Source organism: Prionailurus bengalensis, chromosome X, assembly GCF_016509475.1.
Source record: "Prionailurus bengalensis isolate Pbe53 chromosome X, Fcat_Pben_1.1_paternal_pri, whole genome shotgun sequence".
Classification (NCBI taxonomy): domain Eukaryota; kingdom Metazoa; phylum Chordata; class Mammalia; order Carnivora; family Felidae; genus Prionailurus; species Prionailurus bengalensis.
This window is the reverse complement of record NC_057361.1, coordinates 87,114,491-87,139,747: the sequence shown is the minus strand read 5'-3', so window position 1 is coordinate 87,139,747 and position 25,257 is coordinate 87,114,491. Positions and strand designations below refer to the sequence as shown.

At 35.4% G+C, this 25,257-nt stretch overlaps 1 protein-coding gene across 3 annotated transcripts; it reads left to right on the top strand.

Annotated features, from left to right (window-relative positions):
• PWWP3B (PWWP domain containing 3B) lies at positions 1-24,837 on the top strand. 3 transcript variants are annotated; one of them, XM_043569568.1, is made up of 6 exons: positions 6,378-7,043; positions 7,763-7,863; positions 9,713-9,844; positions 17,567-17,700; positions 19,969-20,040; positions 21,086-24,837. In XM_043569568.1, exon 6 carries the CDS (start codon positions 21,307-21,309, stop codon positions 23,386-23,388), a length of 2,082 nt encoding a protein of 693 aa, XP_043425503.1. In that variant the 5' UTR covers positions 6,378-7,043; positions 7,763-7,863; positions 9,713-9,844; positions 17,567-17,700; positions 19,969-20,040; positions 21,086-21,306; the 3' UTR covers positions 23,389-24,837. The 3 variants fall into 3 exon arrangements, with proteins under 3 accessions (XP_043425505.1, XP_043425503.1, XP_043425504.1); XM_043569570.1 differs by lacking the exons at positions 6,378-7,043; positions 7,763-7,863 and adding an exon at positions 1-109; XM_043569569.1 differs by lacking the exon at positions 7,763-7,863.
• Positions 24,838-25,257: the final 420 nt, after the last annotated feature.

Genomic DNA, 25,257 nt, shown 5'->3' with positions numbered 1-25,257 from the left:
GCCGTATTAACATACAGACTTGGAGGCTTCCGCTGAAGAGAAGCTTGGAGGTAATGGCTGTCGTAAAAGCTAGTTATTTTCGGAGATTTCTGGAAACTTCCGAGTAAAGGTGAGAAAAGAAGGGACTGCTGGTTTGGAGTAAAGGGAAAGGGGTGTCTTTTCGTGGGAGTCGTTGTTTCTGTGAGGGAATTGATATCTGGATTTTGTATTCCTCCAGATATTTTAAAAGCCCACATTTTGAAAGTGGGGGAGGTGGTGATCAGATTACACCTGCAGGAAAAATAGTTCATGAGGTTGCCAAAGCTAACTTCTGAATAAGGCATTTTAGGTTTGAAACAAAAAGCAGTGTAACAGGAGATAAATGATGAAACAAAAGTTGAGAAATTAATCTTTCTTCTTGTGAAAAAAGATTGTGATAATCCCAAATGAAAAATTAAGTTAGTTGGGGTTGTTGGCTTTTTATATTACTTTGGTTGTATTGTATTTCTAACAAATCTTACTGTTGTGGTGGAGTTTGTATGGTAATAATCTGAAGTAATGTATAAGTGTGCAGATTTAAATACTTCTGAAAATTAGGAGTTTGGTTATTTGTCAAGGGATACTCAATGCCTTAAAAGAATTGCCTTTTTATGGATGTTTAGAAGACCATCTTTGTCTACATCTCTACCTATCAAAAGAATGATGTATTCCTTTATTTGCTATAATCTGAAAAATACCTGAAAAATCATAAGCTAAGGAATAACGGACATATATTAACATAATAAAACACAACAAACACTATGTCTAGTAATAAAGGATGTCTGGAGGAAAAAAAGAGGAAATTTTCCACTTCTTCCTTCCACATTTCACTTAGCATGTAATACTTATGTCAGCATAAAAAAACAGAATTTTAAAACATGGGGGAGAAAATTATCTTCCTCAAAATGTGTGTGTGTGTGTGTGTGTGTGTGTGCATAAACATGGAAAGATATTCAAATATATGGGTGAATAAATGTAATCTCAGATAGTACATTCTAGAACATGTATGATGAGGGAAATAATCAAAGGGATTAGACCCAAATGTAAGCAGTAAACGTCTCAGTGGTTGAAGTAATGATGGTGTGTATTTTCTTCTTTAGATTTTATGTACCTTTAGATTTTTTTGGAAATACATAATGGAGCTGAAAAGGAAAATCCATTTTGTTACCGTTATTTAAATAGATACCACGCGCACTCCATTGTCTTTATCTGGAGGTGTATCTGAGAAGGCTGGTTATCTGTTTGCTTGGATTTTCTTGCAGTACAGATATTTATACTACCATCCAGACTTGGGTTCAAGCAGAAGGTATTTATTTTTATTTTCATGTACTCTTGAGAAATAATTCAAAAAATGCTTAAAACATATTATAGAATAGTTACATGGGATAGTGCATCCATAATGTTGAGTACTATGCAGCTGTAAAAAGAAGAAGCTAATGCAGTGAGCTAAATGAAATAATAAGAAAAAGTGTCCATGATATATTCCAAAAATAGGCAAATTGCAGAATGGCCTATATTATGTTAATACAATATATGCCAGAAAAATCTGGAAATATGCATGCTACTTTATTAATTGGGGATATAGGTTTAGTTGCACAGACAGCACACTTCAATCTTCTATATATAATATTTCTCCATTAAAAAAATCTTACTTTGAGGGGCACCTGGGTGGCTCAGTCGGTTAAGCATCCAACTTCAGTTCAGGTCATGATCTCACAGTCCGTGAGTTCGAGCCCCGTGTCAGGCTCTGTGCTGACAGCTCAGAACCTGGAGCCTGCTTTGGATTCTGTGCCTCCCTCTCTCTCTGCCCCTCCCCTGCTCATGCTCTGTCTCTCTCTGTCTCAAAAATAAATAAAAACATTAAAAAAAATTTCTTAACCTTATTTTGAAAATAGTAACCTGAAATAATTTTCATTATGAGAAAATGAGATAAAATTTTAGAAATATAGACAACTTGTTTAAAAGTAATTCCTACTTATCCCAAGGGAATGTGGAATGGCAAGATAATGCAGAAAATATTTATTGATGTGGGGAGATGATAAAATACATTCTTGTTTAAAAAAATACACATTTATAAATATCTGTAGAAAAAATCTAGAAATATATAGAGCGAACCATTATATTTTGATCGTTATGGTGGGGATTTGCTTTCTTTGAAAAACTAAAAGATGAAGTAAGAACTACAATAATGCATGAGAGATATTATAATAAAAGCCATTAAAATGAGGAATTATGATTCCATTTTTGTCTAACACAATTCTTAAATTGAGGAAATATATTATGTGTGTATATATATATTACATATATATATATATACATATATATATATATATATATATATATATATATATATATATATAAAAGAGAAAGAATGAAAACATATAGAAGCCTAAGGCCACTGTCTGCATAACTGTAGGTCCCACTCTTCCCCACAAAGGACCAGGGTATCTGCAGTTCTGTTTACAGTCACAAGATGGCACTTGCTAGGTGTCCTAATTTTTCTCCAGGCACCCATTTTTATGAAGTGGATGAACAAAGCAATGAAACATATTTTTCATCAGCAGATTATGAAACATTACATAGAATTTTATTGTAGTTCCATTGAAAATTTTCACATGTATAACAGAAAAAGCATCCATACTAGGACTGATGTTAGAATTCAAACAGAAAGCATTAAAAAAAAAGTAGCTATACAGGTTTGGATGTGAAAGACACAGGCAATTGTTATGTCCCTTCTTTCCTGTCCCCAAATCATACTTTTCATGAGAGAGCTTATTTTAGCATGAACCAAATAGCAATTGTATCACAGAGAGCATTTCAAATAACAACAAAACGGGTAATGAACATAGCATCTTCATCACAGATGAAACTTCACTTCATTTCTGTGCTTCAGAATAACACATCTGCTAAAGTTTTGGTAGCGAAGTTTCTTTATGCCTTTTCCATTTAATTGGTTTGATTCCCTCTCTCTTTTTGGACAGAGTAGGTTAATATCAAAGATGCACATGACTTGGGAAATCTGCATATGATCTCAGTTGAGCCCTAGAAAGGCAGTGCGACCTTAGAAGTGCTGAGCAGGGAGAAGGCTCTGCCGGACAAGCAGTTGGAGTAAGAATCAAGACAAGAAGATCACAGGACCAGCCTTCCCATAATTTATGAGATACTGGATAAAGCTTTCCCCATTTCATGAAATATTTCATGTTAAAAACATGTTGAGAACTTGGAATGTAATTCATTTTGCTTCCTGCTTTCTAGCCATAGCATTTTAAATTACAAGCCACATTTCATATTAAAATTACATTAGGTTGAGAATTAGAGGTACAATTCATATTCTTCCCTATTCTGTAATTAAGAGTCAAAGTTTCTCATTTGGGGGGGGGGAATCTCATGTGTCAAACCACTGTGAGGAAAATTGTGCAAGCGTCTATTCAGGTATCTACCTGAGGTTTCAGCCAATGGCCTGACTCTCTATTCTTTCACCACTATTTTAGGTTGTCATCACCACATCCTAGATAACATAGCTACAAAGATTTCTTAAAACCTGCTTAAGGTCTTATGACCTTCCTTAAATAGGTATCTGTATAGTCTCCTGAATAGTATCTTATAGTGGTTTAACATTTAATTCTTTCTCAGCAGCCATCACGAATCTGACTCCTAAAGTCATGCTTTTAGTGTGGTTGGTACTGAACCCTCCTATCTGTGTCTGTGAGATCTTTGGTTGCTTTGGACAGATGGGGCAGCACTCGAAGCTTAGGAAACATAAAGCCAAGCTTTCCCTCATGATAACCCAGTGGGGTCCAAAAGGCCCAAATTATCCAGAGCCTCTCTGGATGCCAGAGAGATGCCTCTCTGGCTCTGCTGCCAGAGCCTCTCCCACATACGTTCCCTTCTTATATTACATTAGAAATAATAAAGATAGCATATTGGGTTTGTTACCATAATACTTCTTCTGTTTTTGTTCCTCTCCCCCAAAATGTGTTCCATATCTCTGACCTCCACTGATACTCACTACTTATTCTTCTGATTTTTATGTTATCTTCATTCTTATTTTCCATGTTCTTTCTGCTTAGCAAAGTAAACTTTTATTTGATCCCTTTTCTTTTCCACTATGTTTTAATCTAATTCAGTTGTCACCCATTGAAAACAGTTTATTCAGGCTATTTTTTGAAGTTTCAGAAGGGTAAGAGGCTACAGCACGTGAGAACCATTTACTAGCCCTAGTAAGAAGAGTTAAGGGTTCTTTAAAAACACTGCTTTTCTAGAAAACCAGGTAGCTAAAACCAGATCATTGATGTAAGGATTTTCCCAGCATATAGTGTATCTTTTGATTGACTTCTTGTCAGATGCATTAATTGAACATGTGCAAATTCAGTTTCTCTGTGATTACGTTAGGACATCTTTTACCCCCTTTCCCATACTTCCTGTCTCATCTGTCTCTTTCTACTCACTTATACAGGTAATAAACTCTTTTTTATTCTAACATTAAATGTGATTTAATATTTAGACAATGTAGGTTAATATCAGAGATAACGTGTGACTCATGCATCTTTCTTAACTATGTTGTCTAATATGGGGAGATGACAACTTAGCATAGTTGCCAAGGATTTGATATTTTTCTCTCCACTGAATTAATACAGGTCTCAAACCCAAAACTGTCTGCCTGCCTGCTTGTTTGAACCCTTCAGAAACGTAACTCTGTCATAATGCCTCCATGACAAATTCTTAAAAGCTAGGCATTGGATTCTGCCAACAAAAATCCATATCTCCTCACCAAACAGCCCTTGATGTCCTTTATTCAGATTGGTTAGCAGAATAATTTTGACCCAGCCTAACACTGCTGTTATGTGTCTGTGGAAGAATGATGGCTTCTTCTTTCTTCAGAGTCCCTAGTGCAGACAGTTTTCTTTCTCTTGTTTGCTAATTACAGGAAGAGCTGTGTCATCCTGCAGTTCTGTTTCTGTCACCTGAATAGTCAGAGGTGGCAGGAGGCAGGAATTGTGTTTACTTGTTCACTGTGGTAATGGATAGGGTTGTGAGGATCTCACCAACTTTACTTATGTTTTATAATTTTTTTGTTTTTAAACTTGGCATAACATTATCTTAAGAGAACGAACCCTCTGAATGATCCACTGGCAGTGTGTAGGTTTTTGCACTTCCTGGGAAACAACACCTCTAAGTTAAAAATCTAAATTTAAACCTTAATTTCTTGAATATTTTATAAACACAAAATCTCAATAAAAGCAGATAGAAAAATTATTTTCTAATATTGAACTAGAATCTGCAAACAACAAAAGCACAAGGAGTTGACAAATGTAAAATGAGGGTGGAATGAACTGGGGCATTTCTCTACCTAACAAATAAATTAGGTAGAAAAATCTCATTTCTGTTTTTGTTTGCATCTCTTTGGTGATTAGGGAAGATGAGTATCTTCCATGTATTGCCCAGTTTTAATTTTTATTTTGAATGTTTGGGTTTGGGGAAGGCCCATGAATAGCACTTTCTTTTCGCCACTGAACAAATTGAGCAAATTGATATAAAACAAATAAATTTGCAGATGGAAGCCAAAATGTCAGCTGTGTACAATGGGGAAGATAAGTTGCAGGGCACTGATTATTGTGAAAATCCAGTGGCCCTTATAACACCACATTTAAATTTTTTTTTAATGTTTATTTTTGAAAGAGAGAGACAGAGTACAAGCCGGGGAGGGGCAGAGACAGAGGGAGACACAGAATCCAAAGCAGGCTCCAGGCTCTGAGCTGTCAGCACAGAGCCTGACACAGGGCTCAGACTTAGGAACTGCAAGATCATAACCTGAGCCAAAGTTGAACACAACTGACTGACCCACCCAGGTGCCCCAACCACCACATTTAAACAAATCTAACAAACAGCCTAGAAGCTTGCAACCATACAAAAAGGACAGAGATACCTGTAGTTGAATTACTTGTGCTTGATTAGAGCAAGTAAATATTAGGAGCAGGGAAGAACTATTCCCTCAGAACTGCCTGTTTGTATCCTTTGCTCTTTTTTTTTCATTTTGCTGTTTATTTCTTATTTTTCTTAATTTTTTAATGTTTATTCATTATTGAGAGACAGAGGGAGACAGAGCATGAGCATGGGAGGTGAAGAGAGAGGGGGAGACACAAAATCCAAAGCAGGCTCCAGGCTCTGAACTGTCAGCACAGAGCCAGATCTGGGGCCCGAACTCACAAACCACAAGATCATGCCCTGAGCTGAAGTGGGACACTCAACTGACTGAGGCACCCAGGAGCCCCCATTTTGCTGTTTATTTCTTATTAATTTGGAAGCGCTACTTTAGAAAATTTTTTTAATTGAAAATGGTTCTCTCAAGTTTGTTCTTCTGTTTTCAACTTTGGTTTATTGTGTTTTTACCATATTTTTAAATTTCAGTATATGCAGAGACATATATCTTTTCTCTAAGGATTTTGGTTGATGTTTTATGTTTAGCAATGACTGTACTTGAAAAAAACTAGAAGATATTCTGAAGGATAAATGAGACAAAGACATATTATGTCCCAGAGCCAAAACTGTAGACAATTAATTCTTCACAAAATAATGTATTGATTCACTGCGATCACAAACAAGGATCTAACAGCTCTTTTTTATGGACAGTCACCAGCGGGGTCTTAAAATATTATAGAAATAAGGTGCCAAAAAAGGCAAGAAAAATATGCAAGAGCTATTTTAACTGGGTCTTTATTTTATGATAAAAGGATTTGCTACTTCTTTTCAGGAAATCACCTTACCTGTGGTTTGAATGGTTATTAAAGAGACACGTGTTGTCACTTCACTTTCAAGTCTTTTAAAAATGAACGTTTTTCCCCTTTAAGTGAATTTCAGTTAACTTGGCGATTCTCCTCCCTCTAATTGAGGGAAAGCCCCCCTACTTCCCCCATCACAGGGAGGGGGTGGAGCATTCTCTGAGAAGCTTGGAACTGAGCTGTGCCTGGCCAGTCTTGGGGGAGGGGCTGCATTTCAGGAGGCTGCAGCTGACAAGAAGCTTCAAGGTAATGGCTGTCTTAAAGCTAGTTATTTACTGGGAATTTCTTCGGGCTTTGGTGTTACGGTGAAAAAAAACAAACATTGTTGCCTGGGGGAGGTGGGAATGCATTATGATTTGGGGAAAATTGCTGTTAGTGTGACAGAATCAATCCCATGAAAATTTAGTTTCTCGATATTTTTTGAAGTCCACAGTGTGGGAATGAACGATCAGATTACAGTTTCTAAATTCTAAATTCAGTGAGGCATATTGTTCATGTTAATTTTTTACGTGGCATGCATGTTTCTATTTTTGTTAGATTTTAATTATATTTTGATGTAAACATTTATTATTCTACACAAAAAGTAACTGAGAAAAATGTAAACATAAAAAGTGATTGGCACATACAAGCACAAATAAAAATGTACACAATCGAATGTGGAAGAGATTCATATATACTGTTGAGTGATAACACTTGTGAAAAATATATGCATTTTCATTAAAGAGAGGGCTAGACTCCCATGCTAACAGTCAGCATCTCTGAAGTGTTTACATTACTGGGGATTTCAAAATACATTTTTATTTGGTTTCAGCATTTTTAGAATTATTTTGTTCCATGATTATTTTTATACTTAGAAGAGCAACATAAAGCTGAAACGCTGTACCTGTCTGGTTTCAGACACATAAACGTTCACAGACACAACAACAGACATGCAAACATACCCCCTCCTTGTCTTTTGCCGATAGTGGAGATTTTCCTGGACCTGATCAAGCGCGTAGCCTGGTTGCTGTGTTGGCTACCACCCTGCCTGTGTGTCCTCCTTGCAACTCATTCTTTCAGGCCACAGGTATGGCTGTGGTCAGCAAGAACCATTTTTCTATATCTTTTAAGTTTATTAGTGGGACAGGGGATTTGGCTTATTTCTATGAGCAGTTTTAAAAATATGATGTGGCATGGTGCATCCATACAGTTGAATGGTATATAGCTGACAAATGGAAGTATGAACATGTGATGATTTGAAAAAATGTCTGAGAAGTAATATGAAGTGAAAACTGGAAGTTACAGAATGGCAAGCACTATATTATGTCATTTAAAGATAAAGGACTGCCTTAATACAACATGTATAACAAAATCCCCCAAAATATAAGGCCAGCTGCTAATGGGATTGTGTGGTTGTAGACATACGACAGTCTTTACTATCTCTACGTAAAAATAATCCTTAATACATAGTTATTCATTTTTTAATAGTAACAGGAAAAAAGTTTGAAGTAAAATCTTATAAATTAGGGGGAAATTACATTTGAAGCAAGTCATTAAAAAATCACATTGAAAATACTTACTGATACGGGAAAACTTTCAAACCATGCACTTGAGCATGATAAAAAAGCTGGTCTGAAATCATATGCATTCCGGTATATTTTTAAATAAATATTATGGAAAAATATTCAGGAAACAATAATATTATTTTTCTAGAATTATACTTTCTTTTTATAAATCACATCTTTTCAATTTTAATTAAGTATGCAATTTTTTATCAGACCATTGGAAGTAGACATTAGCATTCCATTTTTTGCATAATGCATAACAAAACTCTAAATTTAAGCATGGTATATTCTAGAAGCCTGAGAAAACTGCTGGCTTGGCAGCATGTAGTTTCCACCCTTCCAAAAGGATCTGGCAGTAATACAGTGCAGTTCTGGTACTGGTCACAAGATGGCGCTTGCCAGATTTTCCAAATTTTTTCCAGGCAACTGTTTTTATGAAGTGTGGAAACAAAGCCATGAAGCACATTTTGTATTAGTAAACTATGAGATGGCATGTAGAATGTGATTATAGTTCTATTGAAAAAAAACCGTATGTGTCTAGAAGAAAAAAACTCCACATGAAGACTGATGTGAGAACTCAACCAGAAAGCACTCTTTTTAAAAGTAACTACATAGAATTTGGCCTATAGAAGACACAAGGCAATTGTTATTTCCCTACTCTTCTGTCCTCACCTCACCTTTTACTGATAAAGATGATGTCAGTATGAACCAAATAACAACTGAAATGCACAGAGAACATTTCAAATAAGAACAACAAAAGAATATAAGCATGACATCTATATCATAGATGAGATTTTGTCTCATTCCTGTTTTTCAGAATGACACACCTGCTAAAATTGTGGTAGGGAAGTTTCTTTACACCTTTTCCATTTTTAAAAAAAATTTAATGTTTATTTTATTTTTGAGAGAGAGAGAGAGAGGGAGACAGAAGATCCAAAGCGGGCTCTGTGCTGTCAGCAGAGACTAATGTGGGGTTCAAACTCACAAACCATGAAATCATGACCTGGGCTGAAGTCCGACACTTAATGGACTGAGCCACACAGGCGCCCTTTATATTTTTGTAATGTTTATTTATTTTTGAGAGCGAGAGAGAGACAGAGCGTGAGCAGGGGAGGGGCAGAGAGAGAGAGGGAGACACAGAATTTGAAGTAGGCTCCAGGCTCTGAGCTGTCACCACAGAGCCTGACAAGTGGCTTGACTCCATAAGCTGTGAGATCATGACCTGAGCCAAAGTCAGAGGCTTAACCGACTGAGCCACCCAGGCTCCCCACACCTTTTCCATTTAATTGGTTTGATTCCCTGTCTACTTTTGAACAGTGTAGGTTAATATAAAAGATGTGCATGACCTGGGGAGTCTGCATGTGATTTCAGTTGAATCCCAGAAACACAGTGTAACCTCAGAAGTGCTGAGCAGGGAGATGGCTCTGCTGGACAAGCAACTGGAGTGAGAATCAAGACAACCAGATTACAGGAGCAGATCCTCCATGATCCACGTGACATTGGGTAAGACTCTTCTCATTTCATGTTAAAACATGGTTAAGTTGAGAATATGCAGCACACTTTATTTTTATTCTGGCTCACTAGCCATAGCATTTTAAATTATAAGTCAGAGATTCTAGTGTTAGGAAAGAATTAAATATGTTAAACTCCTATGAAGAAATTATACAAATGGAAGTGTACTTATGGAAGACTTTCAGGTCTCTGCCAACTGTCTGACTCTCAAGAAATCCTTGAGAACTACCCTATTCAGTAGGTAGCTATGGCAGCCTCTCAAAATATCTAACTCCTAAGCTCATCTTCTTAATGAGGTCATGGTGCTGTACAAACCCCAGTATCCGTCTGACTGCCTTGGGTAGATAGAACAGCACTGGCAACTTTAAGAACTTAATATTACCCTAGAATTAACCTCAAGAGGCCCCAAAGTATCAAAATATCCAGTAATAGAAATGGTCTCCCTGACACATTCCCCAACACCCCCCATCCCCTACCACACACATACTCATTCATATTTTATATGTAATAGCTACAATAAGTATTACATAGTGGAGAATTATAGAACTTTTTTTGAATTTTCAAATACTTTTCCGCAACCACAATATGGGTTTTTTGGTGTCAGGTATTTATTCATCTTTTTGTATGTCCTCTCCATTTTCATTTTCTACCTTCCTTCTTTGACATAAGAAATCCTTTTGCTTATTTTCTTTTCTCTTTGCCTTCTGTTTAAGTAAATATTTTCTTATTATCTCCCATTCAAAATTACAAATTTGAATTCGAATTCGAATTCAAGCTTCCTAACAAGTTTTCAGCAGGATATGTATTAGTACTGAATGAGAAAACTATTTAGTAGCTCTAAGGCAATAGAGGCCTCTAAAATCACTGTTTTTGTGGCTACCTAGGCAGTCAAACATAGCCCAGTGACCTAAGGATTTTTATAAATGATTCAGATTTCTAATCTATATCCAGATGTACCAGTCAATCACACACAGATTCAGATCTTCAGTGATTCATTTTGAACTCTGTTTATTTTCCCTTTCTTATGTTCATATCCTTGCTATGCACACTTAGACTGTTACTGAACTTTTACAAATTATTTTTCCTTGTAATGTATTTTTCTATCTTTAAAATTTTTTTAATGTTTACTCATTTTTGAGAGGCAGAGACAGAGAGCAAGTAGGGAAAGGGCAGAGAGAGAGGGAGATACAGAATCCGAAGCAGGCTCCAGGCTCTGAGCTGTCAGCACAGAGCTTGATGCAGGGCTTGAACTCACAAACCACAAGATCATGACCTGAGCTGAAGTCGGACACCTAACCAACTGAGCCACCCAGGCACCCCTCCTTGTAATATATTTTGATATCTAGTAGTACCAGTTGCCCCTCCAGTCAGGTAGTAAAGTTAGAACCTGGTCCCAAACCCATGTCTGTTTATCTATTTGAAAACTTTTAACACGTAACAACCTTACTGTAATGCTTATCTGAGAAACTCTGATATTTAGACATTGTATCTTTTAATAGTCTGTCATATGTCTGAAAAACTGATAAAACTGATAAGTACATTTATTAAGAGTGGTAACAAGAAATAATTTTGGTTCAGCCTGGATCTTTCCCTATGGATGTCTCTGAGAATAATGGAGTGTGGAGGGGAGAGAACAGGAAGGGGATTCCTTTTTGAAGTTCCCCAAGATAGATCCCATACAGTTCTTTCTCTTTGCTTGTTAATCCTAAGAAGAACATAGCTGAGTCTCTCTATTTCAAAGTGTAGGAAAGCTTTGTTTGATATGTGCTATAATGATGAAGTTGTGAGGTCCTCATCAACCTTTGCTTTATTTTATTTCTTTTAATATATTTCCCATTTCATCATCCTGAATCTTAATTTCCTAGCAGCTTCAAATGTTAGCACTTTGTAGGTTTCAGCATTATCTGGGGAATATAAAATCTCCAGACATGGCAGGTTTATCTTCTTGTGACCCCTGAGTCACTGTTTTTTTTTTCCTTTTTTCCCTGTCATGGTCACATACACTTGACCAGAGATTATGGAGTCCCTTTGGCTCTGGCAGGGATGCACTATCTGGCTAGCCTTTTTTCTTACCTGAGATGTTCATTCTTAGTAAGTTTTCTTCTAATGTTCCTCCTCTTCAGGTGGGCTCACATTCAGCCAGTGAACGTTAATAATAAGATTTTAACTTTGTTTATAGCCAGTGTCCATTATTTGTTTGTGCCTATTCAATATTTTGTATATCTGCAAATTCCTTGTAGTATCTGCAGTTCCTTGCTTTACCAGTGCTCATGGCCCCCTCATGGTTTTTTACGAGTGTTGCTATTTGTTTATTCTATAACCATTCTTTCTCTTGTATATTATTTGGCTTATATTTTCTCATTGAGGGGCATACTTCTTATCCGGATCTCTGTCTCCAGATTATAACACTTTGGCTTTTACTGCTTCTTTTCCTTCCATTCACATAGTTGAGTGGTTATGTGAGACCTTCAGTTTAGTTAAAAGCTCTGCCAATGAGGATAAGTTTACAAACTGTAAGGTGACGATATCATCTGGATTCTTGACATTTGTCGTGTGTTAACTAACATCTAATGAATATCAAACTCTTGTATGTATCCCCATTACTTACACAGTAAAATCCAGTCTTCCTATATAGGTCATATTCTGATTTTTAATGCCTTTTTTAAGGCTCAGATTTATTGAGGTGTAATTTACATAGACTTAAAGACTTTTAAGTGTATAGTTTGATGAGTTTTCACAAAGATCTGTAGTCATGTAATTATGAATACAGTCAGGCTATAGATCATTACTATAATTCCAAATTGTTCCTTCTTGCCCCATTGTAATCAATACTCACTCTAATTCCTGGTGACCACTGATCTAATTTCTGTCCTTATATTTTTTATTTTCAAAAATATCTTATAAATGCAGCCATATAATACATAGTTTTTTTTTAATCTGGATTCTTTTACTTAGCATGATGTTTCTGATATTTACCCATGTTGATGTTTGTATCAGTAATTTGTTATCATAGCTTAGAAGTGTTGTAATATCTACAATTTGTGTATCTACTCACCAGTAGATTTATAATTTGGGGTGATTATGATTAAGGTTGTTATAAACATTCCAGAACAGATCTCTGTGTGTATATAAGTTTTTATTTCTCTTGGGTAAATACCTAGGAGTGGGATTCTGGGTTATATGGTAAATGTGTGTCTAACTATGTTAGAAACTGCCATACTGTTTTCTAAAGTAACTGTGATATCTTGTATTTTCACCAGCAGTGTATGAGTTCTAGTGGCTCTGCATCATTGCCAGCAATTGATACTGTCAGGATTTTTCTCTTTTTAATATTAGCCATTCTTATAAAGTGATGTCTTATTGTGATTTTACTTGCATATCCTTAACTGTTAATAGTGTTGAGCATCTTTCAATGTGTTCACTTGATATTCATATATCTTCTTTGATGATGGTCTTATTTAAATTGTCCATTTTTTATTGGGTTGTTAATCTTATTGTTAAATTATAAGAGTTTCTTCTATATGCTGAATAAATGTTCTTTATTAGATATGTGTTATGCAAATATATCCTCCTGTGGATTTTCATCTTATTTTTCTAAAAGCAGAAGTTTTCAAGTCCAATTTATCAAATTTTTTATGGTGCAGCTTTTTATGTTTTAATAAATCTTTGTTTAAATGAAGGCCTCAAAGGTTTTCTACTTTGTTTTCTACTAGAAGTTTTATAGTTTTTGCTTTTACATTTAGGTCAGTAATTCATTTTGAGTTCATTTTTGTATATGGTCATAGATAAGGGGTCAAGATGAATATTTTTGCATATGATGTCCAATTTTTCCAGCACTATTTGTTTAAAAGACCATCATTTCTCCATTTATTACCATTGTCAAAAATCTGTTGACCATATTTGCTGATATATTTGTGTTGATTTATCTATGTGTCTATTTAATGTTAATAGTACACTATAACAATTAATAATTGATAACTAATTAATAATATACTTGATTGCTGTAATCTTAAAATGAAATAGCATGAGTCTTCAAATTTCATATTTCCTTCCCAAAAATGGTCTGCCTATTCTAGTTCCATTGCTTTTCTATGTATAGAGATAACTTTCCAATTTCTACAAAAAAAAAAATTCTGCTGGGATTTTGGTTGAGATTATAATGATTCTATTGATAGGTTTGGGGAGAAGTTACATCCTAAAAATACTTAGTCAATGAACATGACATATTCATTTATTTAGGTTCTTCTTTAATATCTTTCATCAGTGTTTTGAAGTCTTCAGCATACAAATTGTGCATGTATTTGTTAGATTTGTTCTATCTTAGTATTTCCTGGTTTTTGATGATATTATACACGGTACTTGTTAAAACTTCAACTTCCAAAATAACCTAATATAATTATGGGAGTGAGTGACATCCCATCACTTTTGCCAAATTCTATTGATTAGAAACAAGTCACAGGTTCTCTCTATACTTATCAAGAGGTTCTGTCAACTCCCCATACATAATTATTTCAACATTAACTAATTCACCTGTTCATCCAGGCACATTTATAGAGCACTTTTCCATTTGCAGTGGGGTAGGTACAGTGTATCTTAGTGATTAAGAGCATGGACTCTAGAGTTAAAGTACCTGGATTAAAATTCCATGCACCACATGCTCTCTAGATATCCTTGTAAACATTCATTAACCTCTCTAAAGCCTTATCTACAAAATGGGAATACTCATAACACCCACCTAACAAGATTTTATGAGAATTAAGAGAGATAGTGTATACAGAGCACCTGGTAGAACACCTGGCACATGGTAAGAAACACTTCTGGCTTCTATAATTTTTATCATTTTTTTTAATGTTTATTTATTTGTTTTTGAGAAAGAGAGAGTGAGAGGGAGGGGCATAGAGAGAAGGTGAGAAAGAATCCCAAGCAGGCTCCACGGTGTCAGTGCAGGACCCGATGCGGGGCTCAGTCTCACAAATGGTGAGATCATGACCTGAGGGAAAATCAAGAGTCAGATGCTTAACTGACTGAGCCACCTTGCACCCCAATTTTTGTCGTTATTGTGAATAATACTACTGTTGTGCAGAATGAGTTAGTTATGGGACTCTCCATGAAATAACCATCTGATTATTAAATGAGATAATATGTTGAGTGCTGGGAACAGGTATTAAATATTATTATATTCATAATTATTATATATCTTCATTATAATAATAGTAGTAATAATAGCTTTTTTATTATTGGTTATCATTCCTTTCCACCTCCTGCTATATAGAACAATAAAACATAAAATATTATCCAAGGAATTAATCTTTTCCTTTGCATTTTGTTTGGAAAATGGTAAGGTAATGTAGCATTTCTTGATTCATGTGCAATATAGAAAATAGACAAATGAAAGAAAGTATAGTTTTGATGTAATGGCCATACTTTATTTGCATTTGTTTTTTTCTCAACATGTGAAATGAGAAGAAAGGATAATAAATATTTCATTTATAAAATATATAGTGGAATCTCTTTACATTATATAGTAATACCTTGAAAGCTTTGAAAAATATTAATTCTGTAATAAAAATGATATTATTTTTGTTAGTGATTACAAGATCAACTGTTTTGTTCTGCTACTAGAAAGAGAGACTGGAAAACACAGTGATTTACATAAGATAGAAGTTTATTGTGTCATTAAGTTATAGGAATGAGCTGGCCCCATTATTGAGGGGTTCAGGATCTTCCATCCCTAGTGAGTTTCATCTTTTTTCTATATCACTTGGTCCAGAATGACTGTCTGAATTCCACCATGGTCAAATTCTAGGGGGGAAGCAAGAGAAAGAAGGAAAGTGAAAAAAGCCCAAGTTGGCTGTTTACTCCATCTGGAAGCACCTTCTCTGGAATCTTTACAAGTATTTCTGCTTACATTCTTTGGCAAGAAATTCCATCATATGACCATGGCTTGTACAGTAAGAGAGTCTGGAAAAAGTAGTATTTTAAGAGTTTACACTGTACCCTGAATGCGACTGGGGTTCTGCTAATGAGGACAAATGGAAACAGTGGATTTTGGGCGAGCAACTAGAAGTTTCTGACGCAGTCATTATAACTATGATACGTGGTTGTAAACAAAAAAAGCATTAAACAATAAAGGAAATCTATAAAAGATTGAAAGGGAAAACTTTCAAAACTTTGGCAGAGAGAATGCTAAGGGGCTCACCAAACTCCATTTCATTTTTCTCTTGGGTCACAGGGAGACTGCCTCCCCGAGGCTCTATGGCAGTTCTAGCTAGTTGACTGTGACTAGCAGTGATGTTTGCTAGACCTGTCCCTAAAACCTGCCACGGTATTCTCCAGCCTCCCTCTTTATAAGATTGCTAGCCAGATGCAAAAAAATGCAGTTGAGGACTTCAAGGCTAAAGAAGATGGTATAGCCATAGGATGGAAGAAGTTTGAGTCTCTTAATGACTCTTTGGAATAGAGCTCCCTCCCTATAATAGCAACATGATGGCTTGCATTTTATTTTGACATCAGGAAAATAAACTTCTGTGGCTGAGCCTCTGAGATTTAGGGGTTGTTTATATACAGAACATTACATACTCTAATTGTTAGAGCCCCCAGTAATATACCAGTCTAGAGATGACCTTCATTAATTTATTGATACTTACTGTTCCAATGTTAATCCTTATATAATGGTAAATTTTTATAATATATATGTTATATATTACATGACAGAGTGGCCAAATAAAACATGTCATCCTTAAATATCTTCATCCCCAAATTATCACTAATGATATTGAAAATTGGCTTTCTAAGTTAAATCAGGAAATCTAAATTTAAATTTAACACAGGAAAATTTTAATGAATAAAATTTACAAAATACCTTTCAAGGGTACCTGGGTGGCTCAGTTGGTTAAGCGTCTGACTTCAGCTCAGGTCATGGTCTCACAGCTTGTGAATTCTAGACCCACATCAGGCTCTGTGATGACAGCTCAGAGCCTGGACCCTGCTTCTAATTCTGTGTCTCCCTCTCTCTCTGCCCTCTCATACCCTATCTTTCTCTCTCTCAAAAATAAACATTTAAAAAATTTAAAAAAAAACAACAAAATACATTTCAGACATACAAAGACATGTAAATTTTTATAAATTAATTATCCCCACATTGAATTGCCTGAGTGAAAAATACCAACAAAATAAAAGAAGGAATTTCCAATTATTGATGAGGGTATGTGAAATGGGTACTTTCCTGCAAAACCAGTGATTCTCAGCCTTTAGTCAGAAATATCCATGTTTGTGAAGAATTCTCTGAAACTTTTCTAAAGCATTTAATAGAAAAACAATAAAAGGAGAGATTTACCGTGTCATGGAAAAAGAAAAAAATATATAAAGCAATCTCTCTAAAATAAGGTACACTTTTAGTGCATTCCCAGTCAAGACCCTTAATGAGCTATTTTATTGGAGGTTTAACAGCTGTAAAATTTACCTGCAAAGGTAAGGTACCAAAGAAGGCAAGGAAAAAAAATATGTTAGGAATATTTTAAACTAGATTTTTGTGTTTTAGTAAAGTGGTTTGCTAACCTCTTTTTATCCAAAAATTGCACGCTCTCAGAGTTGAGTGGAAATTAAACAGGCACTTGTTGCTATTCCACTTTAAAGTTCTTTGGGAAAAAAAAAACACTTTACCCTTTCATACTTCACTAGTTTAACTTGGCAATTCTCCCTTCTCTGATTCAGGGAGGTGCCTCTGTCATCCCCATCACAGGGACTGGGTGGAGAATTCTCTGAGAAGCTTGGAAGTGAGCTGTGCCTGGTCAGTCTTGGGGGAGGAGCTGCATTTCACCAGTCTGCAGCTGACAAGAAGCTTCAAGGTAATGGCTGTCTTAAAGCTAATTATTTTCTAGGGACTTCTCAGGGCCCTGGAGTAGAGATGAGAAAAACAAGGAGGGTGGTCTTGGAGTGGTGGGAAAGGTATGTGCTTTTCAGAGAATTGCTGGTGTTTTGAAGGATTTAATCCTTTGGAAATGTTGTATCTCCCAATGCTTTAAAAGTCTCCAGTAAGAGAAGGGGTGATCAGATTACAGCCTCTATATTAAGGCCTCTGTGCAACATGGCCGTTCATGCTAATTTATTGACTTGGCATCACTTGTTTATATTGTTAGACATTCTGTTACTGTTTGAATTTTTAAGCGTTTATTAAGTTACACACAAAAATGATAGATAAAAATATTTAACAACTTGGGGGGAAATACTCCTTTGAATTGATTACCATATAGAAATACTATGTGTGTGTCATAAGTACATGAATATAGAAAGGGGAGCATGTATGTAGCTGAGTGAAGACATTTGCACATATATATGCATGTATATATGTGCGAGTAGAAGCAAAACCTGGGAGAAAATAAACTCCCATGTTAGCATTTCTGGGTGGTCAGGTTACTATATTAATGTTATTTTTTTAGTGTATTTCATCATCTTTAGAGTAGGTTTTCCCATGATTATTTTTTTTTCAAAATTTAGAAAATTTTATTTTATTTTTTTAATATGAAATTTATTGTCAAATTTGTTGCCATGATTATTTTTATAATCAGGAAAGAAAAATAAAGCTGAAGCAACATGCCTATTTTGTTTCAAACACATAAGCAAGCATTCATAGATACATGCAGACATGCAAACATACCCCCCCTTTTTTTGCCAATAGTGGAAATTTTTCTAGACCTGATCAAACATGTAACCTGGTTGCTGTGTTACAGGCTACAGAATTGCATATGTTCTCCTTGCAGCTAATTCTTCCAGACCACAGATATGACTGTGGTCAGCAGGGCTGTGATCTAAGAGTGAGATACAGTGGTTTATTTCTATAAACAGTTTTTAAAATTGTTACAAAGCATGGTGTACTATGTATCTGGAGAAGAGAAACATGAACTCCTACATCTGGTGATTTGAAATGTCTGAGAAATAAATGGTATGAAGTGAGAAAACCAAATTAGATCATAACATTTATCATATGACTTCACTTAAAATTAAATATGTATGTTAGTGAAACATGTGTATGCTACTACAGGACTTGCAACCAAATCACGGAAAATGTGTCTGCCACAGTATTAATGGGATTATTTGCGTAGTTGGAGATACAGAGCTAGCTTTACTGCTCTCTATTTAAAATATTTACATCATAAGGGAAAATACTAACATAAAATGTTGCAAATGTGGGAAAAATATCATTTTAAGTAATTCATGAAATATGTGGAAAATAATTTATGTAGAATGATGTTCAAACTCTGCTCTTGAGATCTGAAGTTGGTTTGAAATTATATGCATTCATTTATACATGTAAAAATTCTGGAAAGAGAAAATATTCCTAGTGAATATTTGTATAGAGCTGTACTTTATTTTGCATATATCTTTTTGTATCTTTTAAGTTTGCTTCTGGATATTTTTACAACCAGAAATATTATAGTTGAAGACATTATAATCCTGTTATAATTCTATACAATAAAATCCTTGAGCTTATAACAAAAATTATAGAAACCTGGGAAGGCTCCTAGCTGGCTAAATGCAGTTCCCACCCTTCTCTCATGAGAAGGATCTGATGATAGTGATTGAGGCCTTGTCTGTACTTCTCCAGGAGGCTGCAGTTCTGGTTTTGGTCACAAGATGGCACTTGCCAGGTTTCCTGAATTTCTCCAGGCAACCATTTTTTGAAGTAGGCAAACAGAACAATGACACATATTTGTATTAGTGAACTATGATACAGTATATCGAGTGTAATCAAAATTCTGTTGAGAAAATTATATATTTAAAGAAGGAAAAATACACATGGTGATCGATGTGAAGATTCAAACAAAGGTCTATAGTCTGGCTCATAATAGACACAAGGTAGTTGTTACTTCCCTTCTCTCTTATCCCTACCTTACAGTTTTCCTGAGAGATTATTTCAGCATGAACCAAATAGCATAATTGTATCACAGAGAGTGTATTTAAATAATAAGAACAAGAAGGAAAATAAACATGGTATCTATGTCATAGATGAGATTTCATCCCATTTCTGTGTTTCAGAATGACATGCCTGCTAAAGTTTTGGTAGGGAAGTTTCTTTATGCCTTTTCCATTTAATTGGCTTGTCTCTTTTTGGACAGCTTCCCTCCTTTTAGAGTACGAATGGAGACAACCAGATCATAGGGCCACACCCTTCACGAGTCACAAGTTGGGTAAGGCACTTTCCATTTCATGAAACATTTCACATTAAAAATATGTTGAGAACATGTGGTGTAATTCATGTTGCTTCCTGCTCTGCAACCATACCATTTTAAATTAAAACCCACATTTCATATTAAAATTATGTTTGTTTGAGCATATGAGGTATAATTTATTTTGCTTCCTGTTCTATAACCATAACATTTCATAATTAAGTATCAGAGTTTCCAGTTTGGGGAAAGAATCTCATGTGTTTAACCACTATGAAAAAATTATGCAAAAGGCTATTAAGATTTCTACTATGAGGTCCTAGTCAGCTACCTGACTCTCAAGAAATCCTTGATAACTATCCTAATAAGTGAACATAGCAGTCATTCTGAATCTCTGCCTCCTAAGTTCATGCTTTTAACAAGGTCATTGTATGTTGTCTGAGTCCAGGAAATACATAATCCTATTATCTTTGTCTGCCTGCTTTGGGTGAACAGAGAAGCATTTGTTTACAGCTTAAAAATTATAAAGCTGTTTGTTCATCTAGAACAGTGCTTCTCAAGGAGTTCGTGGACCAGAAGCATTAGAATCACTTGATAACTTTTTAGAAATATAAAATGTTGGGTCCTATCTAGACCCTCTGAATATAACTCTCGGGATAGGAGCTAGAAATGTAGTTTTATCAAGTGCTCCAAATTATTCTGATGCGTGCATAGTTTAGAGTCCCACTGGCCTAGGTAAAACATTAGGGGACACCTAAGTCCCAAAGCATCTAATAACATAGACTCCCTGACATATCACTGCAACCTCTTCCACCTCTGCCATTATGTATACAAATTTACTCCTTAATAATCATGTGTAGTAATAAGGGCAAGTTTTTGAATTTGAGATATTATAAAAACATTTCTCCAATTCTTGTCCCCCATCTTACATTATGTTGCTTTTTTTCTCCTCCCAATTGATACCCCATTGAGCATTGTTCTTTCTTTTACTTCTCTGTTTGCAATTGCCCACCTCTACTTGGGCAAAAACTTGCTGATACCTTTCTTCTTTTCCTTTGACTTATTCTAGTATCCTCCATATTGTCCCATTCAAACAACATGTTCAAGCATCCTTGAGAAATTCAGCTGGAGAAGAACAGGTGACACAAGCTATATATCCTTTGTAGTTCTAACACAAAAGAGGCTTTGATCAGAGTATTGCTTTTGGTTGAAACTGTCTTAGCAGAGTCAAGAATAGCCAGACACCTCAATCTCTGATAATAACCTCTTGGCACACGTATATAAATCATAATGGATGCCGAGTATGTCCTGTGCAACTGGAAAGACCAGTTATGGCCGGCAAAAGTTTTGTCTGGATATGAGACTTCATCAAACAGTAAACGAAAAAAGGCATTTTCCCTAGAAGTTCAAATACTCTCACTAGATGAAAAAATTAAAGTGGAAAGCACGGAAACAAAGATTCTAAATAAATCTCAAATTGAAGCCATTGCCTCCTCACTAGCAGCACAGTCAGAAGTCAGCACTCCACCTAGAGTGGAAACAGCCTATGAAAGGTCATTAAAAGTGGCACTGGATATTCTGAATGAAAGAATATATTTGAGTCAAGCAAGCAGTTCATATGACAAAGAAACCACTACTCTGTCTCAAAATGATCCACAAAAACTTTCTGATTCACCCCCTCATAAAAAGTACCGGAAGCATGAAGGAGACTTATCAGAATGTCTTGAGGAAAGTAAAAATGCAACATCCTCGTTAGTATCATTAGAGAATAATGATTCCCTGTATGATGATAAATCACAGGTGCATGCAACCATTGATACTCTTCCAAGTGAAATGGAAACAAAGTCATCAGAAAACTCCAGCTGGTGCCAGAGATTTCCTTCACTTTCAGAAGATGATGATGAAAAGGAAAGCAAGAAAGAGATTGATATCTCCACAGTTATGCCTTTGCATTCCACAATCAAAGAGGAGGATGTATGTGTTAAAGATGAAAAGTTCACTCCAATTTTGCCATTAGATACACTCACTGTGCCCAAAGCTTTGAAAGAGGAGGCACAGGACATTTGCCCAGAGACCCAGGCTATTTCCTCTGAATGTTCTTCCTTCTCAGAGAATATTGAAGATCCTGGAGAGGGCCCTTCAAATCCGTGCTCAGATACCAGCCAGAATCAAACTGTAGAATCAGAAGCAAGTGCTGTGACATCCCCCAGGCATTGTTCATGGGAATGTCAAGTTTCATTTAGTGCCTCTAACAACATCCTGGATTATTCACTCCTTCTTGTGAATAATGAAAGAAATCCTCAGAGACTGGATTTTGAAGAACTTGGAGAAGAACTTCAAGCTTCTGATAAGTCAGTGCATCTAAATCCTATTGATACTTCCATAGTAGATGAGAATGAGGAAGATGAAGAACTTCCACGCTTTGTTTTTAATTATGAGCCTCGTTCATTTGAAACAGGAATGATAGTCTGGTTTAAATATCAAAAATATCCATTTTGGCCAGCAGTGGTGAAGAGCATCAGGCGAAAGGAGAGAAAAGCAAGTGTGCTTTTTGTTGAGGCAAATATGAATCCTGAAAAGAGAGGTATTAGGGTGTCTTTTAGAAGATTAAAGAAATTTGATTGTAAAGAGAAACAAGCACTAGTGGATAAAGCCAGAGAAGAATACAGTGAAAGTATTGACTGGTGCATCTCGCTGATTTGTGACTACAGAGTAAGACTAGGTTGTGGTTCTTTTGCAGGCTCTTTCCTTGAGTATTATGCTGCTGATATTAGTTATCCGATTAGGAAAGTAATCAAACAGGATACCTTCAGGAATTTATTTCCTAAGCTGCATAATGAGAATCCTGTTGAACAGATGGTTGTGACTTCCCAGACCAAGAAAATGTCCTTCCAGAAAATTCTTCCTGACCGAATGAAGGCTGCTCGGGACCGAGCCAACAAGAACTTAGTGGACTTCATTGTGAATGCAAAGGGAACAGAGAACCATCTTCTAGCCATTTTAAAAGGTACAAAAGGATCCAGGTGGCTGAAATCATTTTTGAACGCAAATAGGTTCACTCCCTGTATTGAAACATACTTTGAGGATGAAGATCAGTTGGATGAGGTGGTGAAATATTTACAAGAAGTCTACAAACAAATAGATGAAAGAATGCTGACTGTGATAAGAGATGATAAAATTAAATTTATCTTGGAAGTTCTTCTGCCAGAAGCTATCATTTGTTCAATTTCTGCTGTTGATGGATTAGATTACAAGGCAGCTGAAGCAAAGTATCTAAAGGGACCATCCCTAGGATACAGGGAAAGAGAATTATTTGATGCAAAAATCTTATTTGAAAAGAGACGGAAACCATTAACAAATGAGTCTCATTAAATCTCTTGAGAATCCCAATCATAACAGAAAAATTACATACATATTAGTTTTAAAAAGTCGCTGAGCAATTCTAACATATATTTTCCAGAAATGAGAAAGTTTGGGTAATGTATTCACTTTTTTTTTAGATCTCTAGGATTTGTGACTATTACTACATTTTTGTTTTCTTTTCTTACACTTCTTCAAAGTCAATTTTACTAACATATATCAGCAGTTCTACTTTCCCATACATTTTTAGAATGCATAATTCCTAAATTATTTTTAAGGGAAAGTACTGTTTTCTTTTTTGACATTTTTGTGTCTATGCTGTATAGTTAAATACAGTGTGCACAATCATTTTAATATTAAAATTGTACTGGTGTTAGATATTAACAGAGATAATTAGAAAAAAGTCTAAAGAACATCACATATATTTTTTGCTTAATTTTTTATAAAATATTGGGTTTTCTCTTAAGCTAGTTGAATTATTTTTCCTGCCATGCCTATTTATTTTTGGAAAAAAATATCTCTGAGACGTGGAACCAAAGATAGAGAGATGCTTTGCTATACACTATAACTAATTGCAATTGCTTTTGCAAGATAACAGTCTGGAATTCAAAAATAAAGTAAATAGATTACCTGCATGCAGTCTTTCTGTGTGTGAATAACATCTCAGCATGCAGAAAATAATTTTGGCAGCCTTGAACAGGATTGTTCATTTTATGTTTCCCTGAAATTCCATTTATGGAGTGTCTTTTATTCAATAGTTGAATGGTTTCTTGCCTTTTGGCTGTCTTCATTATTAACAGTGAGACTGTATCTTAATATAGCCGTCTGATCACATGTGAAAGGCAGCTAGAGTCATTGTATTCATGGTCTGGCTACTCTAGATGAATGAATCCGGACTGACTGCTTAAAAGCCCATCTAATTTGATATAAACTATAGAAATGCAAGCACTTTGTTCTGAGTCTTGTATCTCTGAATATACAGTCATTTGTTTCAAACCAACCAATCTTCAGCATCTGGCTTATTCGTAAAATAGTTCTAGTTGGTTCCAATATTATAAATGCCAACTGGTACGTTATTCCAGGCTAGTAGAAAGAGTAGATGGACTAGAATCTGTGAATTTGGAAATGGGTCACAGAAAAAGCCTTCATTTGGCCAAAATTGACAGTTATCTGAATATGATTTAAAATATACAATTAAAAGTTAAAGTTTGAAGCCAATGAATTGTTTATTCTAACTCGAAACAAGACTTTAGTGAGAATAAATATTAGGAGAGCTGCTTTATTTTTAAAAATAGATGTAAAAATAAATGCTAAAGGCTTAACGTTTACCTGTCTGCGTTTTTACTGAGTGAGACACATACCATTCTTGGGCTTTTGTTATGTGTTCACATGGCCACATGTTTATGTAAAAGTTACAAATGTTTTATGTTTTGATTTGCAATAAAACTATTATACCTTTCACTTTGGATTGTCACTTTATCATACTTCAGATTGTGCAGCCTCCAAAGTAGTGTTTCTGTAAAAAAAATTATACACACACACATATATTATAATTTGGAATTTTTGCCTATTGTAGTTGTCATAAGTTTAACACGTTATACATTATCATTCTAAATAAATATTCACTTTCATGATTGATTTTGTATTATTTTAAAAGAAAGCCATCTAAATTGTATAAGCTTCAGATTCCACAGAACCTTCTTTGGACCCTGCCTGACAAAGACCAAGACTCTGGGCATACAGCCAAATCAATCCATATAGCTTCTTCATGGTTCTGAGATGTATTTGACAACAGACATCACCACACTATATGTGACCTTGTACCCTGAGAAAACACTGTATTTACTCTATAAAACTGTGTCCCTTTGATTCCAATCTATT

Bases quoted from the DNA above. Each gene is read 5' to 3' on its own strand.
- PWWP3B (XM_043569570.1), top strand. From the start codon at position 21,307: ATGGATGCCGAGTATGTCCTGTGCAACTGGAAAGACCAGTTATGGCCG.